Raw genomic sequence first — 22,412 nt, 5'->3', positions numbered from 1 at the left:
GTCTAATCCCTTTCACCTTCAAATCATTCCAGAGTTTGCTTTCAATTAAAAGAAACTGGCCTGTTGTGTATTTATGCCTTGGAGGTATTAAAATGTCTCTATTATATCTCCCCTTCACTGTAATCTTGCTACTCACCCTGAGAAAATATGAAGGAAAAAGCCTCAGCTTTACTGGTAAGCAGTATAAATCAATGTTCTACAGTTGCCAAGCATAATAGGCATAAAAAAACCTCCACAGATACAATATACACCTCATCGATTGCATTTTACGTTTCATTGGTTATTTTACTATTGTTACACTATAAGCACAATGTAAGCATATATCCCATAAGTGTAAATTGATCATAGATTGATAGCTCATCTCACTATCATTTCATTTTTTTTTTATGGTGCTTTGACTAGAGCACAGGAAGTGATACTAAATTACATCACAAATTCAATGAGGAAAATTGGAATGCTTATAGCTCGTGATAGGTTGTAGTATCTCTATATGTTTCCCATGGTTTCCTTGAATGGTTTAATTCTTAGTTGTTCCTCTGATTTGAAACTGGACCTCTCATTGTGGACTATAGATAATATTATTTATTTTGAAAATTTATGGCCCACTAGACAAGTTTTTATTAGTAGATAACAAAACCAACATCTGAAATAATTAATAAAGATAACACAAAAACACAAACACAGAAAAAAATAATAGTTTAGTTCAGTGTTCTTCAACCGCCGGTCCGTGGACCGGTGTCGGTCCGCAGAAATTTTCTGCCAGTCCACAGGGCCAGCACGTCCATCGGGCAGAAGACAGTGTTCTTCAGCCGCTGGTCCATGGTGCAATCAATGCAGCATCTTTGGGCCGGCTCCCTGAGTGCTGCAGTGCACAAAGCCATGGGAAAAGACTCCTATGCGCGTCCTGCGCCTGAACTGGAAGCTTTCTCTCTGACGTCATAACGTCATAGGGAAGGCTTCTAGATGAGGCGCAGAACGTGCATGAGGAGCCGCTGCCCACAGCTTTGTGCAATGCAGCACTCAGGGAGCCGGCCCGAAGACGCCACGTTGATTGCACCGTGGACTGGCCCGAAGATAACACTTGGGGGGGGGGGGGTTCAGGCCAGAAGGCAAGGCACAGCATGAAGGAAGAGAGACAACAACTACAGGGGGGAATGCTTTTATTTTTTATTTAGTGATTGATTTACATCTGCTGTCTGTTCAGGAAGAAATGCATTATGGTATTGTTTTATACCATAATCGTCCTTCTTTCTATCATTATTATTGTATTTCATTATCCTGCCTTTCCCTTTGTTTTCCTTTTCTGTTTATTCTGTTAGTCGTTAATTTAATATGTTTTGTTCAGTGTCCATCTGTCTTTTATAACCCCTGTATTATCTGTAAATTGAATGATTTATTCATCGCTTAGATATTTGAGTAAGCGATTAATCAAATACTTATTAAACTTGAAACTTGATTTGTTTCTTTTCCTCTGGGGTTGTACTGCTTGCAGAGTCTTGCATCTTAGGGTTTGTTTGTAAATATTAGTACTTTTAGTTTTTGGTCCTGCATTTGTATGGGGTTATCTGTTTTCTGGTAGGAATGAATGTAGAAAAGCATACAGTTGCTTTGTGTATTTTAATTTTGTGGTTAACCATTATGTGGGGTGGAGATCGGGTGGAGCTGAGCACGACTTAGCCCAGTGTTCATCAACTGCCGGTCCGCGGACCGTGCCGGTCCACAAAATAATTATTTTATTTCCGCTGGTCCATAGGTGTCAAAAGGTTGAAGAACACTGGTTTAGAAAAGGAAAGAGAGAGAGAAAGAAAGATAGTAGACATAAGGAAAATTAAAAAAATTGAAAATTATTGGATGGCAACTGGTTTTCAACTTTTTCTAATCTAGTTTCTAAAAGAGTATTTCCCTTTATTATGGAGACATAGATTTTTTCCAGAACATGGAATGTCCCAGCTTGATTGTTGAATTTCCCATTGATCATATAAACATCTGTTTGTAACTTTGGAGGTGGCTTCCCCAATAGAGGAGCATAGTTGTGACAAACAATTGGTTAAAGTTCCTTCTATTCTCAGTATCAGTTTCCACAGTTCCACATTGGAAATCTCCTTAAAGGGGGTAGACAATGTGGACTCACTTCCAATGCAGCTTTCAAGTGACACTGATTTCAAAGTTAATTTGGGAATTGATGTAGAAATAGGAGTTTTCTCATCCACAAATTCTGGAAGTGAGGTATTCAGGGCCAATTCTCCTAGTGGGATACTTCAGGGTCACTCAATTGTAATAACATAAAAATAGCATTACTGGGTCAGACCAATGGTCCATCAAGCCCAGTAGCCCGTTCTCACTGTGGTCAATCCAGGTCACTAGTACCTGGCCAAAACCCAAAGAGTAGCAACATTCCGTGCTACCAATCCAGGGCAAACAGAGGCTTCCCCCATGTCTTAATATCAGACTATGGATAGATGGAAAAGTTCACTTATGGATTAGGAACTGGTTATTTGATAGAAAATAGAGGATAAGGTTAAATGGCCATTTTTCTCAATGAAGGAGAGTAAATAGTGGAGTGCCACAGGGATCTGTACTGGGACCAGTGCGATTTAACTTTTTTTTATAAATGATCTGGAAATTGGAGAGATGAGTGAAGTGATTAAATTTGCAGATGATACTAATGGCCTCTTTTACAAAGCCGCGCTAGCGGCTGCGCTAGCGGCCCCAAAGCCCACAGAGATTTATTAATAATAAAAATAATTTTATTCTTGTATACCGCCATACCCAGGGAGTTCTAGGCGGTTCACAGCAATTTATCAAATTATCAACATATCAGAGTTTACAGGTAACAACAATAAAGAACAATTGACATAGAATGATGTCGTTAAGGTTAGCTGGAGAAGGGAAGAAAAGGTTGAGGGTAGTGGGAAGGGATGTTACAGTAAGAAGGAGAGAGAGGGGATTTCAGTGTATAGTAGAGAGGGGAGTTCAGTGCATTGTAGAGGATGGGGTGTCAGGGGTTGTGTCTGTGGAAAAGATGAGTTTTGAGTAGCTTTCTGAAGTCGAGGTAGGTGGGGGCCTCGAGCACCATTTGGGCTAGCCATGGGTTCAGTTTAGCCGCTTGAAAAGCGAAGGTTTTGTCGAAGAACCTTTTGAGGTGACATAGTTTTAGTGAGGGGAAGGCGAACAGATGAATTCTGCGGGAGTTCTTAGTGTTGCAACTCAGGTAGAAGTGAGGGTTGAGGTAGGTTGGGGATAAACCGAGTACTGTTTTGTAGCAGAAGCAGGCAAACTTGAATATGACTCTGGATTCAAACGGTAACCAATGAAATTTGAGATAGAAAGGGGTGATGTGTTCCCATTTACTCAGGCCAAATATAAGGGGGACAGCGGTGTTTTGAATTAGTTTTAGTCTCCTGATGGTTTTTTTTGTGGTGCCCAAGTAGATAATATTGCAGTAGTCCAGGATGCTGAGAATGGAGGATTGTACCAGCAGTCGGAAAGAGGAGTCGTGAAAGTGTTTTTTTATGGTGCGGAGTTTCCAGAGTACTGAGATGCTTTTCCTGACTGTAAGATCAGTGTGTTTCTCTAGGGATAGATGTTTGTCTAGCGTGACTCCCAGTATTTTTAAGGTTTGTTCAAGGGGGAAGGCTGAACCGTTCACTTGAATTGTGTTGTCTTCGATTTTGTCATTGGGGGTGGCTAGGAAGAATTTAGTTTTGTCGGGATTTAATTTTAATCTGAAGGATAACATCCAGAGTTCTATCTGATTAAGTAAGCTTGAGAGTGAGGAGAGCAACTCTGGGGTGAAATTGGTTAGTGGGACGACTATTGTAATGTCGTCTGCGTAGATGAAGAATTTGCGCTTGGAGCTTTGGAGGAGGTGTCCCAAGGAGGTGAGGTAGACATTAAACAGGGTGGGGGACAGAGGGGAACCCTGTGGGACACCACAGGAGTTGTCCCAGCTATATGAGTAAGAGTCGTTCTTGAACACCCTGTATGATCTGTTTTTTAGGAACCCATGGAACCAGTTTAGGACCTGGCTGGAGATGCCGATGTGTTCAAGGCAATCAAGGAGGATGGTGTGGTCGACAAGGTCGAAGGCACTGCTCAGGTCAAGTTGCACGATCAGGGCGCTAGAGCCTTGGCTAAAGAGTGTGTGCAGGTGATCGAGTAGGGAGGCTATAAAGGGCTTCGGGGCTGTTGCCGCATGGCAGCTGCTAGCGTGGCTTTGTAAAAGAGGCCGTAAACTGTTTAAAGTTGTTAAAATGCATGCAGATTGTGAAAAATTGCAGGCAGACCATAGCAAATTGGAAGACTAGGTGTTCAAGTGGCAGATGATCACATTGGGAAGAATAACCCAAATCATAGTAACCAGATGCTAGGGTCCACTTTGGGTGTTAGTGCCCAAGGAAAAGATCTGGGAGTCATTGTAGACAATACAATTAAATCTTCCACCCAATGTGTGGCGGTGGCCAAAAAAGCAAACAAGATACTAGGAACTATTTAAAAAAGAGATGGTTAACAAGACTAAGAATGTTGCAATGGTTTGAAGGATTCCTCCACTCAAGAAGATACAAGTTTCAAGTTTAGTTTCAAGTTTATTTAAAAGTTTCATTTGATCGCAATGTCATAATCCAATGCGATTTTCAAATAAATTCAGGGTAAAAGTAAAAAACAACTAAAAATAAAACCACACAAATTAATAAAGGTAAGACACTACAGGACACAAGAGGAGGATAGGTTTAAATACATACGAACATAAACAAATAAAATGAACATAGGTATTGAGACAATAGGATGGGAAAGAGTTAGCCATTTAATTTTCATTTAGAAATTTTTGTACGCTATAGGATATTTGAGTTATATGGAATTTGAGCATCTCAATTGAAAGCATCCTTAAAGAGTCAGCTTTTCAGGAGCCTTTGAACTTACTAAGTGATTTTTCTTCCCTTAAATAAATTGGAAGCAAGTTCCAGGTTTGAGGTGCCGTAACAGAGAAGATCGTGTCTCTTCTTGAGTAAATGAATCTTAATGAGGGGACTAAAAGGAGAAATTTGTCCTCAGATTTTAAAGATCTTGTTGGAATGTAAGGGATTAGAAGCCTTTCCAAGAATGCAGGAGCTTTATTAATTAACGTTTTGTGTGTAAGTAATGCTATTTTGTATGTAATTCTATAATTTACGGGTAACCAATTTTTTTCCTTTAATAGGGGAGTCACATGATCAAATTTTTTCTTTTTGGTAATTATTTTTATTGCAGTATTTTGTAGGATTTGTAATCTACGTATTTCTTTTAAGGTTATTTCCTTGTACAAGGCGTTACAGTAGTCGATTTTTGATATGACTAATGAGTGTATTAAGATATTCAATGATGATTCATCAAGGAATGAGAATAATGATCTAATCATCTGTAGCCTATAAAAACAGCTTCTAATCAGTGAATTTATTTGTTCATGATAATTCAATTTCTGGTCCAAAACGACCCCTAGTATCTTAACATTTACAATTTCCTTTTTTTTTGTTTTGTTTATGTTTATGCAGGATACTAATTTATGTCCCTCCCTACATGGAAAAAGCATAACCTCTGTTTTATATGTATTAAGAGCTAGTTTGTTATCGTGTATCCAACTGTAAATTTTCAATAATTTCTCATTGACCAATAAGATTTCTTCGGTTGAGCTTGAGAGGAGCCAAAAATACATTAAACAATAAGGGTGATAAAATTGAGCCTTGAGGAATCCTGAAACTTGTTGAGATTGTATTAGAGGATGCGTTATTGAATATTACCTTTCATGAGCGTTCTGAAAAATATGACTGAAACCACTGAAAGACGTTATCAGTTATTCCTAAGGATCTGAGTCTACTTAGAAGGAGATGATGATCTATAGTGTCAAAGGCTGATGATAAATCTAAGGATATGAGGAGAAAAGATTGATGATGATCCAAAAAGTAAAAAACAGAGGATGTCAGGCCTCTGTTCAGTGTGTTCAGAGTGTTCAGTCGAATGATATTGTCGAAAGCCTGTTTGATGTGGGTGCAGAGCTCCCGTTTTCTCAAAGAATTCAGAGACCTGATTAAAAACTATTTTTTCCATCAGCAAACAATGAACAATCAGAATCCTTGCGGAATAACAAGGAATAACCCTTGCGGAGTCTCCCAAGGCTCCCCACTATCACCAACAATCTTCAACCTTTACATAGCCACATTTGGCACATGCTTAGACAAACAAGGCATAACGTCATACAGCTACACAGACGATATCACCATCCTCCTGCCTTTCGACCAAACCACCCCCAACACAATAAACAAACTACACATTGCACTAGAAACTGTGTCAAAATGGATGAGAGACCACAAATTAAAACTGAACCAAGACAAAACCAAATTCTTATTTCTAGAAAGAATCAAAACCCCAACTATAACAAACCTAGAAATAAACTTCATCACATATCCCTTACAACCCAACCTAAAATTGCTGGGAATAATGATAGACAAAGGCTGTACCATGCAACTTCAAATCAGCAAAACAGTTTAGAAGGCATTCGCAATCATGCGCAGCCTAAGACAAGTCCAAAAATACTTCAACAACGAACAACTCAAACTCATAGTACAAGCGCTAATCCTAGGACTCCTGGACCACTGTAACATACTTTACCTGTCATACCTCGCCAACATGCTAAAACAATTTCAAACAGTTCAGAACAGATATTGGATAGTTCTAAGTCTAATAGATGCTGGCACTGTCATTTCGATGTAGGGACATTGGATCATCTACTGTTCTATTGTCCCTTGATACTTAAATTTTGGAAATCCATTTGGGGTCAAGTGAATAAAATATTGGACAATCCAGTGGCATTGACATACGATACTGTGCTATTTGGCACGTTAATGAGGGCTAAAAGCCAAATATCTTCTCATAATAACAAACTTCTCTTTATAATGACAGGGGTTGCCATACAACTTATTTTGAAGAACTGGAAAAACTGGGATTGGTTAAATTATACTTTCTGGTGGGAATCTCTATGCCACACTTTTAAAATGGAATATATGATGGCCATACAACAGGGACATTATAGGAAATTTATGGATGTTTGGGAACCATTGATAAAATTCTGTAAGGAATGATAACTGATCTTATTTTTGGTCTTTTCAAAATACAGATCCAACGTTGTTCATGCTGGTATAATGTCTCCTCTCCTGTTTGTGGATGGGATATGTTCTATTACACTGCATTTGAAGCTTTCAAACTCATGCCTTGCGGACACACAATGAAGTGTCATTACGTCAATTTCTTTCTTTCTTGGAGCAATGTGGGAACAGCCTTGTTTTAAATTTTCTAGTAGTATACCCAATATAAGTGGTTTAAACATCTCTACCATATCTCCCCTCTCCCACCTTTCCTCTAAAGTATACAGATTGAGATCTTTAAGTCTGTCCCCATACGCCTTATGATGAAGACCACGCACCATTTTAGTAGCCTTCCTCTGGACCAACTTCATCCTGTTTATATCTTTTTGAAGGTGCGGTCTCCAGAACTGTACACAATATTCTAAATGAGGTCTCACCAGAGTCTTATACAGACTGCAAAGCAATTTTTGTGTGCTTTGCTTGTTTTTAGATTGTACAAAAAATAAAGTCACCACACTCATCAATATGCTTAGTAAGCTTGTTTTTTGCTTAGAACTCTGCTCAGAGACATGAAGGCTGATTACTCGGCCTCACCTACCAATCATTGCAGTGTTCAAAAAAAGCTTTTGAATCTTAAATATTCTTTGTATGCGCTAGCTTATCCGCTATGCTAAAGATATTAATATTTTCATAAGTTTTTGTGAACTATACTAAATGACTTAACTTTGAACAGTGACTGGTTCCGACGTGCACGTTTCGTTTGCTGCGTCAGGGAACCGACAATAACAGCTGAGTTTTAAAGCTGGTAGTGAAGTCACTGAAACAGAAAATAAATACTGTAAATACTTATATAATACGATGTAAATACAAGTTGTAAAGTAATACAGCACTATCTTATGGCTATTAATCTTATGGCTGTTTTTAGATTGTAGCAGCTCTTTAACTATTGATCTGAATAAAATGCCACATGCAAAGAGCTCCATATGAAATTTTACACTTTGCAAATATGAACAATTTCGCTAAATCTGTTTCCTGCAAGAAAACCCCAAATATCACATACACTGTCACAAAAAACACATGCTGTTTGCCATTTCAACATGCAAATTGGAAGATACATAATTTTCTATTGATGTTCTAAATGGTATCAATACAACTGTACAAATTTCCAAGAAGGCTTTGTTAAACTGCATGGTGCTTCGGTTACAACTTCCCTAACAGCAATGGAACAGTTTGTCAGGCTTCCAAAAACAGAGTAACCATGTTCCAAACCTCACAACATAAGTAGAATCTCAAATTTCACAGCAGCAGTCACTCACATTCTGCATCATAACTGCAGTCTGGGGGATGGGCTTTTTGGATGATTGCGGTTATGATGTTTGCACAGCAGCTGGGACTGGGACTTTGAGTGAATGCTGCTGTAAAGTTTACATAGCAACTGAATACACTTTGCCTTTTGGAACAGGAATCTATATGAGACTCATGTCTGGCTTTTTAAGACATCTGCAACAGTACGTGGGCTACAGTCCCCAAAAAGGTATTTCTCTGAAAGTTCAATAACATAGTAATTAGTAACATAGTAAATGATGGCAGATAAAAACCTGAATGATCCATTTACTCTGTACATAAGTTATACCCATTAAAAAATACGTGATTAGATGAACTTGTCTCTTCTTTGATATTTCTGGGCCGTAGGTTGTAAACTTGCAGGGGTGTCAAAGTCCCTCATTGAGGGCTGGAATCCAGTCGGGTTTTCAGGATTTCCCCAATGAATATGCCTGAAGTTTATTTGTAATTTCTTTATAATGTCACTGGGGTACTAATAGTTAAATATTAGTGGAAGTCAGAAAAATATTAGAGTTCAAATAAAAGAACTGTCTTCTCATTCAAATTGGTAACCAAACTTCAGGATTGCAACCGTCACGTTTGAAAGTCACTCAGAGGTATAGAGTTCTTCAAGAAGAGAGTTGCGCCCTCTAGTGATGAACCAAAGTATATTTTTCAGTTGTTGCAACTTTATTAGTTCTGGTTACGCTCCAAGTTTGATTACAAAAGTAAATAAATAAATGTCTTTACAGTCTTTCAAACACTTGTATGAAAATACTTTGTTTTTTCATATCTTTACAAATCTTTTCAAATGAACATCGCTCTGTGAGAAAATTGAGAGCAGCTTGATAATTCAGTTTATAACAGGTTCGGGGTCTCTACGTGGCCCCGTTTCGATTCCTTCTTCAGGAGACCCTATTGTATGTAAATTGAAAAACCTTTTCAATGCTGATAGAATGCTTCAAGTTTGCGATGTGGTAACATCTGAAATATAGAATGTATATAAACAGCCGGGTATGAGAATAGAAATTTTACTATCCTCACTACGGCAAAAATTCTAAATTAATTATAAAGCTACTATAGGAAGCGAGGCACAACAATACATACTGTCAAAAGAACGCTGTCGGTGCTGTGAATTTAAACTGTCAGAGAAAACATAGCATCAGCTGTCTGGTTTAAAAGAGTACAGGGGGAGGAGTTTATTACACGTCAGAATTAGAACTGACGTGATTCCTAGAATGTTGGTGAATAAGTACATAGAGTGATGAGTTACTGTTTAGCATTAAAAATTACAGGGAAGATTTTAAATGTTATTGTAAAGACAGTGAAATATGACTGTGTGTAGCCTAAAAGCCTTGTTCATAGGAAAGCGATCCATTCCATATCACTATTTAGGCCATGAGGCTGCAGTGTATTTAAAGTGAAAATCCACTTTTGTTCTTGTCTCCAAAGTATATGGGCCACATCTCCTCCTCTGATTAAATTAATGACATTGAGCACTGAAAATTTGAGATCTGTGATCGCATGTTGGTGTAGTAACCAGTGCTGGACTAGGGGAGCCTCTTTTACTTCAGAGCGAATTCTACTAATATGTTCTCCAATCCTGATTTTGATGCAACGAGTGGTACAACCCACATATAAAAGATGGCACGGGCATTGAATCACATACACTACTTGTCTGGACTCACAATTTGTGGCAGAGGTTTTAATTTTGCTAAGACAGCTATTGTGTATGGACATGTGTTTTAAGGTGACACTGTATTGGCACATTTTACAGTGTCCACATGGAACATGTTGCCCTGCCATTTGTTCTACTGGATGTTTTACAAAATGGGATTGTACCAGCTGTTGTTTGAGATTACGTTGACCCACGGACAGAAATAACTTATTGGAATACAGCAGTTTTCACCCTAAACATTTAAGAAATAATATTCCCGTAGGACAGTTTTTACGACTCAGAAGACTCTGTACCACAGTTCAAGAGTATATCTGCAGGGCTAATGACATGAAAATGCGATTCATAAAAAGAGGGTATCCAACATCAAAAAAGCATATAAAAGAGGACTGTATGCGAATAGATCTTTATTGTTAAATCCCACCTCTAAAGAAGATGAGGACACTTTAGTATGTGTCTTCCCGTACTCAGTCAGAGCATTTGATATTAAAAGGATCATTAAGAAACACTGGGGTATTATGCAATACCACAAGACATTCCATCAAATACTCCGCTTTGCATGCTCCAAACAACGTAATCTCAAACAACAGCTGGTACAATCCCATTTTGTAAAACATCCAGTAGAACAAATGGCAGGGCAACATGTTCCATGTGGACACTGTAAAATGTGCCAATACAGTGTCACCTTAAAACACATGTCCATACACAATAGCTGTCTTAGCAAAATTAAAACCTCTGCCACAAATTGTGAGTCCAGACAAATAGTGTATGTGATTCAATGCCCGTGCCATCTTTTATATGTGGGTTGTACCACTCGTTGCATCAAAATCAGGATTGGAGAACATATTAGTAGAATTCGCTCTGAAGTAAAAGAGGCTCCCCTAGTCCAGCACTGGTTACTACACCAACATGCGATCACAGATCTCAAATTTTCAGTGCTCAATGTCATTAATTTAATCAGAGGAGGAGATGTGGCCCATATACTTTGGAGACAAGAACAAAAGTGGATTTTTACTTTAAATACACTGCAGCCTCATGGCCTAAATAGTGATATGGAATGGATCGCTTTCCTATGAACAAGGCTTTTAGGCTACACACAGTCATATTTCACTGTCTTTACAATAACATTTAAAATCTTCCCTGTAATTTTTAATGCTAAACAGTATTTTTTAATGCTAAACAGTAACTCATCACTCTATGTACTTATTCACCAACATTCTAGGAATCACGTCAGTTCTAATTCTGACGTGTAATAAACTCCTCCCCCTGTACTCTTTTAAACCAGACAGCTGATGCTATGTTTTCTCTGACAGTTTAAATTCACAGCACCGACAGCGTTCTTTTGACGGTATGTATTGTTGTGCCTCGCTTCCTATAGTAGCTTTATAATTAATTTAGAATTTTTGCCGTAGTGAGGATAGTAAAATTTCTACTCTCATACCCGGCTGTTTATATACATTCTATATTTCAGATGTTACCACATCGCAAACTTGAAGCATTCTATCAGCATTGAAAAGGTTTTTCAATTTACATACAATAGGGTCTCCTGAAGAAGGAATCGAAACGGGGCCACGTAGAGACCCTGAACCTGTTATAAACTGAATTATCAAGCTGCTCTCAATTTTCTCACAGAGCGATGTTCATTTGAAAAGATTTGTAAAGATATGAAAAAACAAAGTATTTTCATACAAGTGTTTGAAAGACTGTAAAGACATTTATTTATTTACTTTTGTAATCAAACTTGGAGCGTAACCAGAACTAATAAAGTTGCAACGACTGAAAAATATACTTTGGTTCATCACTAGAGGGCGCAACTCTCTTCTTGAAGAACTCTATACCTCTGAGTGACTTTCAAACGTGATGGTTGCAATCCTGAAGTTTGGTTACCAATTTGAATGAGAAGACAGTTCTTTTATTTGAACTGAGGTTTATTTGTATACACTGCTTTTATTATATGCTAATAGATCTCATGGATATTAATTGGGGAAATCCTGAAAACCCGACTGGATTGCGGCCCTCGAGGAGGGACTTTGACACCCCTGCTGTAAAGTCTGGTATTGCCCTAGGTTCCAAATGCTGAAGTTGCCGTCCAAGCTCACTTCAGCCTATCCAACCATCCCGTTGTTTGCAGGTTATCTACTGTAAAGTTTGGCCAGCAACATCCTCATATTCCATATTAGTGGAGTTCACATTGATGCCTACCCCAGCCCATCCTATACCAAATCACCATATATGGGACACAGACAGTGCAGGTCTATCCAATACCCGTCTTAGTTCTTTAATTTACATCCTTCGTTTTCTAATTAGAGGTCCTCTATTTTTATCCCACGTTGGTGAATAGAATGTCTTAGAAATAATATTTTTCAGTCTTTTCTACATAGCCAGTAACAACACCTTCAGATAGAATAGTAGCGCCAAGTACATCAGCTAGAATGATATTTCCCCAGTGTTAAAGCAACTACATTGGCTGCCAGTTACTTTTCAAATTGAGTATAAGATCTTGACAATCATACATCAAGTGGTTCATGGGGTAGCACCTTGGTATTTGACACAAGTTCTGAAGAAATACAGTATTTGCCAACTTGCTCCTTGCAATCACAGTCAGCAATGAGGCTATCTATTGAGTCAGTAAATGAGATACATTATATGAAAACGGGCAACAGCAATTTCAGTGGCCAGTCCACAGTTATGCAGTGCTTATAGTCTGATAGTTAATCATTTTGTGGTGGTTTTTAAGGTTTGTGATCTATTTTATTGATGTGATAATTATGTATGTTTTATTGTTAATTGCTTAGGCTTTAAGCAGAAAATAAGTTTTTAAATAAAAATAAATAATAATAAGTGTTTTATTTAAAATTTATTTTGCTAATAAGACAGCAGGGAGATGACTGAGATAATGACATTCTGGGGCAAATTCTATAAATTGCGTCCCGATTGTAGGCAGCGGTAGGTATCCTAATGCTGACTAACCAACCAGTCGTGATGCACATTTAAAAAACAAACAAACACCCCAAGGAGGGAGCCTACATTGTAGGCATTTTTGTGAGCCTAAGGAGGTGCGTAGAGCCACCTAAGCTCACCTAAGGCTAGGCGTGGGCATAGTTTTGCCCAGAAGTGGCCTTAGGCAAGCTTAGGTAGCCCTAGCCTCTTCCTAGGGCCACGATAGGCACCTGAAATGTAGGCCAGCAAAATGCTGGTCTACATTTCAAATAGACGCGGCCGCTGAGCCAATCACAAGAATTTACCTGCCATGATCAGTTTAGTGGCTGTGGCAAGGAACCTGTCTCCCCACGAAGACGACCGGCAGGAGGGATGCCCAGTCTCTCCTGCCGGAACCCCCAAAGCTGTCCCCCCACCCCCCAAATATCCACGGCAGGAGGAGTGCCCAGTTCCTCATGCCACCACCCCGAAGACATCCCCCAGCACCCCCCCTCCCGAGATATTCCCCAGCAGGAGGGATACCTAATTCCTCCTGCCAGAACCCTACCCCGACACATCACTCAGGATGAGGGATGCCCAGTCCCTCCTGCCAGAAACCCCACCCCCTAAGATTATTGGCAGGAGGGATGCTCACTCCCTCTTGCCAGACTCCCCTGCAGGCATGCCCAACCCACTCCCCAAGCCCACCCAGACCCCACCAGTACCTTTTTTTTGTTGGCCGGCTGGAGAGGTGTTTACTCCCTCCAGCCGACAGGCCCACCTCCACAGAATGGCGGGTCTTTCCCTTCCCAGTGCATCATGGGATGCACTGGGGATTGGCCTAAGGCCCTGATTGACCCAGACGCATAAGGCGCTTCCCATAGGAGGGGCCTTAGGCATCTGGGTCAACTGGAATCTTAGGCCTCTCTCCCAGTGCATTCTGGGATGTACTGGGAGTGGCCTAAAGTTCCAATTGGTCAGATCCCTTAGGCTATTCCCCAATCTCCTGTCAGGGGCACCATGTTTCGTTATAGCTTCTTCAGAAAATTTGTCAGACTCATTTCAGTCAGGGCAGCTGGTATGTCAGAGAGCCTGTTTAGTTAAGTGGAATTTTTTTTCTGTGACGGATGATTAGAAACTTTCTACTGTAAAGCTTTATAATGGGGGTTGCAAAATTTTTCACTGAGGTCTTTTTCTCCACTTATTTATGTAATTATTAGATTTTCTAGAAATTATTTGAATATGTAACAGTTTTGTGGATGTATTTTTTGAAAGTTTCACATGGAAGAGGTTTCAGAATAAGTAGTTTTATATTTGAGTAAAGTCTAGCTTTGATTTTTGAGTCTGTTCTACTCAATTACTCTACTTTGATACTTAGGGCCCCTTTTACAAAAGCACAGTAGCAATGTTGCTGAGGTAAATGCACCAAAGCTCATAGGAATTTGTAAAAGGTGCCCTTAGTTGGTAATTGAAATCACTTACTATATTATATTTCTGCTAATATTTCATTATCTGTTCATTCTGGCCAGGTAGGTAGTAGTATACTCATATCATAACCCTTTTCCTCTTCATACATAAAATATCTATCCACGAGGATTCAAAGCATATTTTGTTTCCTGCAGAACTTATTTGATTCAAACTCTTTTACAATCTGATGCACCTTATCACTGCACAGTGTTGTTCAAAGTACTAGGTCAAAGTACTTATGTATATGTAAAATTACATGTATGTTTTAGTACTTAAGTAAAAGTACAGTGAAAAAGACATTTAAAAATGTACTTAAGTAAAAGTAAAAATGTTATTACATTACATTACATTACAGATTTCTATTCCGCCATTGCCTTTCAGTTCAAAGCGGATTACAAAAAGAGTTATGGAAGAAAGGTTACAAAGTTAGATCAGAGATCGTTTCCAAGAGAGGGACAAGAAGGATCAGGGGTTGGGGAGGGGATGGTAAGAAGGGGTATTAAGCTTTATTAAGGGATTTCTTGAAGAGTATAGTTTTTATTTCCTTTCTGAACATCTTGTAGTCTGGGGTTGTTATCAATAGGTTGGAGATTTGGTTATCTTTTTTTGCTGCTTGAGTGGCTAGTAGGCCGTCGTCTAGTTTTTTCCATTTTACTTCTTTGATTGGGGGGTAAGTGAATGGGATGTGTGTTTTTCTATGCCTGGTAGGGGTAGTTTGGATGAGGTGGTCGTTTAGGTAGATTGGGCTGTCTCCATTTATAGCTTTAAATAGTATACAGTAGAATTTAAATTGTATTCTTTCCTGGTTTGGAAGCCAATGTGAGTTGGTGAATGCCTCAGTAATGTGGTCATGTTTCTTCAATGAGTAGACGAGTCTCAGAGCTGTATTCTGAATTGTCTGTAATTGTTTAATCATTATTGCAGGGCAGGGGAGGTAGAGGATGTTGCAGTAGTCTAGGATACTTAGGATTAGAGATTGTACTAGGAGCTGAAATTGTGTTTTTTTGAAGAAGTTTCGGACTTGTTTAAGGTTTCTCATTATTGCGAAAGATTTCTGTATTGTTTTGTTTATTTGTGGTTGCATGGTGCAGCCTTTGTCAATAGTCATACCTAGTAGTTATATTTCTTTTTCAGTTAAAAATTAAAGTAGCACAACTACAATTAATGCATCTAATAGTTTTATGCCAAGAACTTTATTGTTCTGCAGTGCAATCCACTTTGCTTTTATTAAAACTAAATTTTTTTAAAATGACTGTCATTTATGCGAGTGTGCTTGTAACTCATTCATCCAGCATAGCTAAAAAGGTGTTTAACTATACTAGCACAAAGTGGATTGTTCAATCTGATAAAGTCCCTTCAAATTAGGCAAGGCTGCAGTATTACTGATGTCTTCAGACTTAGTCTGCAGGTACGTATTGATCAGGGAATCTCTGTCTGAAACACTTGACTTCTATATACCTTATCATCATTACTGTCATTATCTTCTGCATTATAAGTAGTGCTGTCTAATTCATCACTTGCATCTTCATCTTTAACTTCATTAGCAATGTCATTCTGTCCAATTAAAAAGAACGTTTTCATAAAGTTGTCTTGGAAGTTGTTCTAACAATTTTTTCTCTGATGGCAAACTCTGAATATCTTCAAAACCTGATGCAAGAATATCAAATATATGGAACCCTTCAGTCTTAAGGACAGACAAGCAGACTTCCCATCTCAAGACTCTACCAATCCAGTAGAAAGTCACCCCAATGTAAAATTTTCCATAGGATGAGACATACATTATGTCCACCAAATTTCTACCAGCTTCAGGTTCATTGCCACTTCAAATTTACCCAACTCATCACTGTTGTGTTTGGCTGGAGACCAGTAGCCAGTTAAACAAGCACAAACAACTCCACTGTTCTTACAGGCTATATTCACCGAACAGCAAAATTTAAGATGAGATGATCCATTGTTTTTATGATGAGGTTTATAATAGCAAAATTATGTCCCTGATTTTGCTATTTCATTTGGTGTATTACAGAATCATCATTTACATCTTGCTTCCGCTTTTACTTTTTACTTTTCACTGCCAGCATCAGATGTAACTAGGTAAAAGTAGTGAAAACTGGCAAAATTACTACTTCAGTAAAAGTAACAAATGTTATCCTGTACTTCTTTACAAGTAAAAGTAACAACACTTTTACTGTAGTATAATAATTAGTAAGGAAACATCAGGGCAAGCGATCCACCAAAAATCTAATGTGGTAGAAAAGATCGGTAGACAATATGGAGATTAAAGTCAGATATAAAGTACTAAAGCTGTTCCTAGGAACCATGCCCGACATGTTTTGCTAAACTAGGCTGGTTCAGGGGCATGTACTGTTGTAATAGCTTGACCACTTTAATTTTTTCTGGGGTGTAGGATTAAACACAGAATATATACCTTGCTCTAAGTACTAGCCACACAATCTAAGTCTTAAGTAACTGCTATATCAACTATATCAAAAGAAATAAGGAAAAAAAACCAAGAAGATGTGTTACACATACCATTTGATGACTTCTGGAGATTGTGTGCTTCCAATTCCCCCACTCAGTCCTGCCATGTGACCCACCCAGGGTGCCTCTGCCGGGAGTACAGAACTGCAGCTACGGCTGGCAATCTGTCATCCCTGGACACATTCCAGTACTGGTTCTGATCCCAGGTTTTGGCACAAAAATGTGAGTTCTTAGGATCACCCCAGAACCACAACTGAGTTCAGAAGTGTTCCAAAGCTATTCACATTGTTCTTAGCCCCCCTCCCCCCAATTCCAAAGATATATATGTGCACATATACAATCCCCTTCTCTTTTTATCTCTGTTTATTCTTCTATTCTCATACACACATAGAAGGTTGTACACTAAAACAATATTCTTATAGCCCAAATTCCCACACAAAGCATTAAGGAAAGCTAGCGCAAAATAATACACACTTATGTAAAGACACTAAGAGAGAGACAGGGAGAACATTTGGGAGTCTGTCCTCCTGGTTAGGTAAAATATCCCCTGAAACCTAGGTGGCAGCAAACCTTTAGAAAGGGAAATGGACTGAGGTGGAACACGTATAGCCCACTGCTAACCTGACCACCTGCTCACCTGTCTGGGCAGCATACAGACAAATCAACATTTTTGCATACCACAGTACTCCTTCTTCCTGCAGATCAGTTACAGTTTGAAGATAGATAAGAGCAGGACCTCCTTGATAAGTAGGACACCGACCCTTACGAAGGCATCCCACCGCCTATATTATTCCCTTATGTTTTTCTCCCTTTTTTGTTCTCTTTCCTATACCGATTGTAGTTCTCCCCGTACCACCCTTTCCATTTCAGTAAGTCAGTATTGTTCTAAAATGTCTGTCAAATACAACAAGAAGAAAACCAAAATTTACAGAGTTATTATATAATAAACATTATCAATAAAACCTTTTTCTTTTTTTCTTTTTTTGCTGTTGTACAACACTTTGAATTTATGAAAAAGTGATTTTATCAAATTTTAAATAAACTTGCAAACTTGAAATCAGAACGGGATGGTGTCCCATTAGCTGGACCCAGAGCACAGTCTTTATAGTATTCTGTTGCATATTCATTAGTTTGTATGACCTAGTGGTCAAGTAAAAAACTTTATTTTGTACTTTTCATGTATTTCAAGTGTTTCTTTCCCAGCTAGAGTGTTATTTAGAAATAACAAAGTATACATCAATCTTTTTAATTGGATGGTAGAAAATCATTGGCATGGAAATATATAGTCAGGATATCAATAAAAAGAAAATATTATTGTTCACATGCTGCTAACCCTCATCACATGATGTCTTATCAAAGGAAAAAAACGACAGAATTGCAGAACCAAGGAGACAGAATAATGAGAACTAGGCCCAATGCACTAGTATCATCAGCAAAGAAAATACTGGTAGTACCAAGTTGTAAGAGTGAACAGCATAAGAAAGAAAAAAAAATCTTATAGAGAATTAATGTGCATGAGGAGGCGAAAGAGAGGAAGACACTAGATGGAAATGGGGAGAGAGAGGCAGATGCTTTATAGAAGAGGGAAGAAAGAAGGCAGATACTGCATTGAAGAGGAAAGAGAGAGTGTAGATGGTGTGGGGAAGAGACAGAGGTGGAAGGTGATGGATGCAACCAGGGAGCACCCGTGGAAAATCAGGGGAGGGAAACTGCACAGTGACACCAGGAAATTCTTTTTCACTGAGAGAGTGGTTGACCGCTGGAATAATCTTCCACTTCAGGTCACTGAGGCCAGCAGCGTGCCTGATTTTAAGGCCAAATGGGATAGATACGTGGGATCTATTCACTGAGTTAGGTGGGGAAGGGTCATTGCGGTGGGCAGACTGGATGGGCCGTGGCCCTTATCTGCCGTCTATTTCTATGTTTCTATGTTTCTATGAAGGGGGAAGTGAATGGGGAGACACTGGATGGAAAGGAGAGAGGAGGCACACACTGTACTGAAGTGGTAGGGAGAAAGAAGTGGCTGATGCTGGATGAAAGGGGAGAGAGAGAGAGGGGGTAGATGATATATAGAAGTGAGGAAGACAGATTCTGGATAGAACAGGGAAGAGGGAAGATGGGGGGATAGAGAGGACGGAGATGATGGAAGGAAGAAGAAAAAGGGGAGATGCTGGATAGAAAGATGAGGGGGAAGAGGGGGCAGGATGTTGCATGGAAGGAAAGAGATACAGAGTGAAGGGAAATATTGATGGCATAGGAGAGAGATGGGGAAGAAGCTGTATAGAAGGAGGAAGACAGAGGCCTGGATGAAAGAAAAGAGAGTCAGGAGGGAGATATAATGAAAAGGGGAGGAGGTAAGAGATGAAGACACTGGATGGAAAGAGGGGTCTGATGCTGTATGGAAAGGAGAAGACACAAGGAGATATTGATGGAAAGGGAGAGAGGAGGCAGATGCTTTATAGAATGGGGAGAAAGAAGGCAGATATTTGATTGAAGTAAGGAGAGAGAGAGAGAGGGCAGATGGTGCGAGGAAGAGACAGGTGAGAGATGATGGAAGGGGGAAGTGAAAGGGGAGATGCAGAATGGAAAGGACAGAAGGGAAATGGAAGATGCTGTATAGATGTGTGTGTGGGGGGGAGAGACAAGAGAGGTGGCTGACACTGAATAGAATGGTAGACAGACAGGAGGAAGATACGGATGGATGGGGAGAGGGGGTAGATGCTATATAGAAGTGGGAAAGACAGATTCTTGAAAGAAAATAGCAGATGTTGGGGAGCAGACAGAGGAGGGATATGATAGAAGGAGGGAGGTAAAAGGGGAGATGCTGGACCATGGGATGGAGAAGAAAGTGAAAGAAAGATATGCCAGACCTCCTGGGGAAGGAAGGAAAGGAAAGATGCCAGACCACAGAAGGAAGAGGGAAGGAAACAGATATCAGACCAGGGAATGGAAGGGAAGGAGGAGAGGGAGGGAGAGAGAGAGAGAGAGAGAGAGAGAGAGAGATGCCAGACTTCAGGAAGGAGGGAAAGGGAAGGAGAGAGATGTTGGAACACTGGAAGGGGGAGAGGGCAATGAAGGAGAGAGAGATGCTAGACCATGGAAGAGGACAGAGATGCCTTACAACAGTAGGGGGGAGGGAGGAAGGAGGGGAGAGAGATGCCAGACTGTGGGAAAGAGGATGTCTGACTACTGGAAGGGGGAGGGTGATGTAAGGAGCAAGAGATACCAGAACAAGGAAGGGAAGGATGAGAGCTTCCAGACTAAGGTAGGGGAGAGAGGGAAAGGAAGGACAGGACAGATGCCAGACCACAGTAGGGAGGAGGGAAGAGAAGTAGGGGAGACTGTGAGAAGGAGAGGAGAGAGATACCAGATCACAGAAAGGGAAGGAGAGAAATGTCAGATCACTGGGAGGGGGGAAGGAAGAAAAGAGGCCAGATCAGGGAAGGACAGTAGAAGAGAGGTTTTAGCCTAGGGAAGGGGGAAGAGAAAGAGAGGAGAGAGATGCCAGACTGTAGGAAGGTGAGGAGAAAGATGACAGACCATAGGAGGGGGAAATAGAAGACAAAGATTTCAGATCATGGGGAGAGAGGGAGGAGATGGTGCACAGAAATGGGTGGGGAAGGGAAGAGAGAGAGAAGAAATGTTGTTTATGGATAGATGGAAATAGGGGAGGAGAAAGAGGGAGGAGATGGTACATATGGATGGGGGAGGTGAGTGGAAGGGAAGGGTAGAGTGAGGTCCGGATTTTACACAAGTAAATAGGTCCCTTTCTGGACATGTCACACAGGTGAATTGTAGGATATAGCCCCATTATGTGTAAAGATTCTAGCCTATAATATTATTTCCAGGTTTTAGGAAAGGAATGATGCAGTATAGGTAACCTTTCTAAGTGTTCATTATTTATGCCATAGGCCAAAGAGCTGATATTGGAAGTCGGGCAGAGAGCCAAGTAAGTCTTGCCAGTAGCAGATCCATTTCAATTTCTCGGCCAGGAACACAGCTCCGGACTGAAGTGGATGAGGTAGGATTGTGATAATACAGAAAAATATAATTTCATTCTAGTGTGACTGTAGTGATAGAAGGGAAAGGGACAGTATTAAGATGAAAACTGGAAAAATTAAACTCTTTTTAGAGCAATCAGCTAATCAGGTCTGCTTTCTTTCATCTTTGGTCTCTAAGCCTTTGTGCTGAGGTGTAGCACTGGAGCTACAGTGCTGCCAAACATTATATATTGAGGTATATGAGCCTTTGCTGTTAAATCTGCAGACTCCTAGCATACAAGGAACTGTTGGTTGATCTAGACATCTCACTTGCCTTTTTTCTTTCTGGTGCCTCCTCCACAACCATCCTGCTAACAATTGGTGTACTTCAAGGCTCTGTTCTGGGACCGCTCCTTTTCTCAATCTACACCTGCTCACTTGGAACGCTGATCTCCCATGGCTTCCAGTATCACCTCTATGCTGATGACTCCCAGATCTACCTCTTCATACTAGATATCTGTACTGAAACCCAGAAAAAAAGAAAGAAGGCAAGTGAGATGTCTAGATCAACCAATAGTTCCTTGTATGCTCGGAGTTTTTTGCTCTGTCAATCTAGTTTTTAAAGCCCTAGCTATTTGACGAACATATAAAAGCTGACATGGGCAAACTAATAAATATATAACATAAGAGGATGTACAGTCAGTCACAAATTGTGAAATTGCACACTGAGATCTAGTTGGATGCAAAAACTTATCAGAATGGCACACATTAAACATTGTCCACACTTTCTATGTCCATTCATTCTGTCACCTACAGCAAGAGGCTGAGTCCACACATATGATTTACATAACATATATTTTAAATTACAAATACATGAAAAGAACATAAGATGCATATCTTTAAAACACTGATGATTTGATAGCATTTGAAAATGGGTTTATGTAATCAAGAACATAGCTGTTTACAAAGACACAATACCCTCCCACTAATCCTCGGGCCCACACAAAGTCAAAAAGCCGCTGTTGCATAGCCTCAAGCACCTTTCTATTCACCCAAATCGGGAGTGTTTGAAAGAGAAATAGAAGTTGGGGTAAAATCATCGCCTTGACCACGTCGATCATACTAAGCCAGGAAGAGCAAAGTTTTTCCAAGTATTCAATTCTTCCCTAATTTTCCAAAAAGTCAGTGCGTAATTTAAGTCATAGAGGCGAAGGGAAGGAGGGCCTAGATGAATTCCCAAATAACGCATAGTACCTTTCACCCCACGGAAAGGAAATAGATGATGCAGGGCCCTCTCTTGGTCAAAGCAATAGCCAATCAGGGACTTCCTAAGGCTCAGCCCTAAGGAAGTCCCTGATTGGCTCAGGCACCCCAGGCCCCTCTCAAGGCAGGAGCCTGAGCCAATCAGGGCCTTAGGCTCCTCCCCGTGCATCACATGATGCAACGGGGTGGGGC

The 22,412-nt window shown here is 39.9% G+C and overlaps 1 protein-coding gene across 1 annotated transcript in view; it reads left to right on the top strand.

Moving 5' to 3' along the window:
- Positions 1–22,412, top strand: part of LOC117359952 (EF-hand calcium-binding domain-containing protein 6-like) — a 177,208-nt gene that overhangs the window by 8,564 nt on the left and 146,232 nt on the right. Inside the window, exon 3 of the mRNA XM_033943447.1 lies at positions 20,889–20,998. Within this exon, the coding sequence (XP_033799338.1) occupies positions 20,889–20,998 (110 nt within the window). The remainder of the gene's footprint in view (positions 1–20,888; positions 20,999–22,412) is intronic.

The sequence above is a fragment of the Geotrypetes seraphini genome, chromosome 1 (assembly GCF_902459505.1).
Source record: "Geotrypetes seraphini chromosome 1, aGeoSer1.1, whole genome shotgun sequence".
NCBI lineage: Eukaryota > Metazoa > Chordata > Amphibia > Gymnophiona > Dermophiidae > Geotrypetes > Geotrypetes seraphini.
The sequence above is the reverse complement of the archived record's forward strand: the minus strand, read 5'-3'. Positions and strand labels throughout refer to the sequence as shown.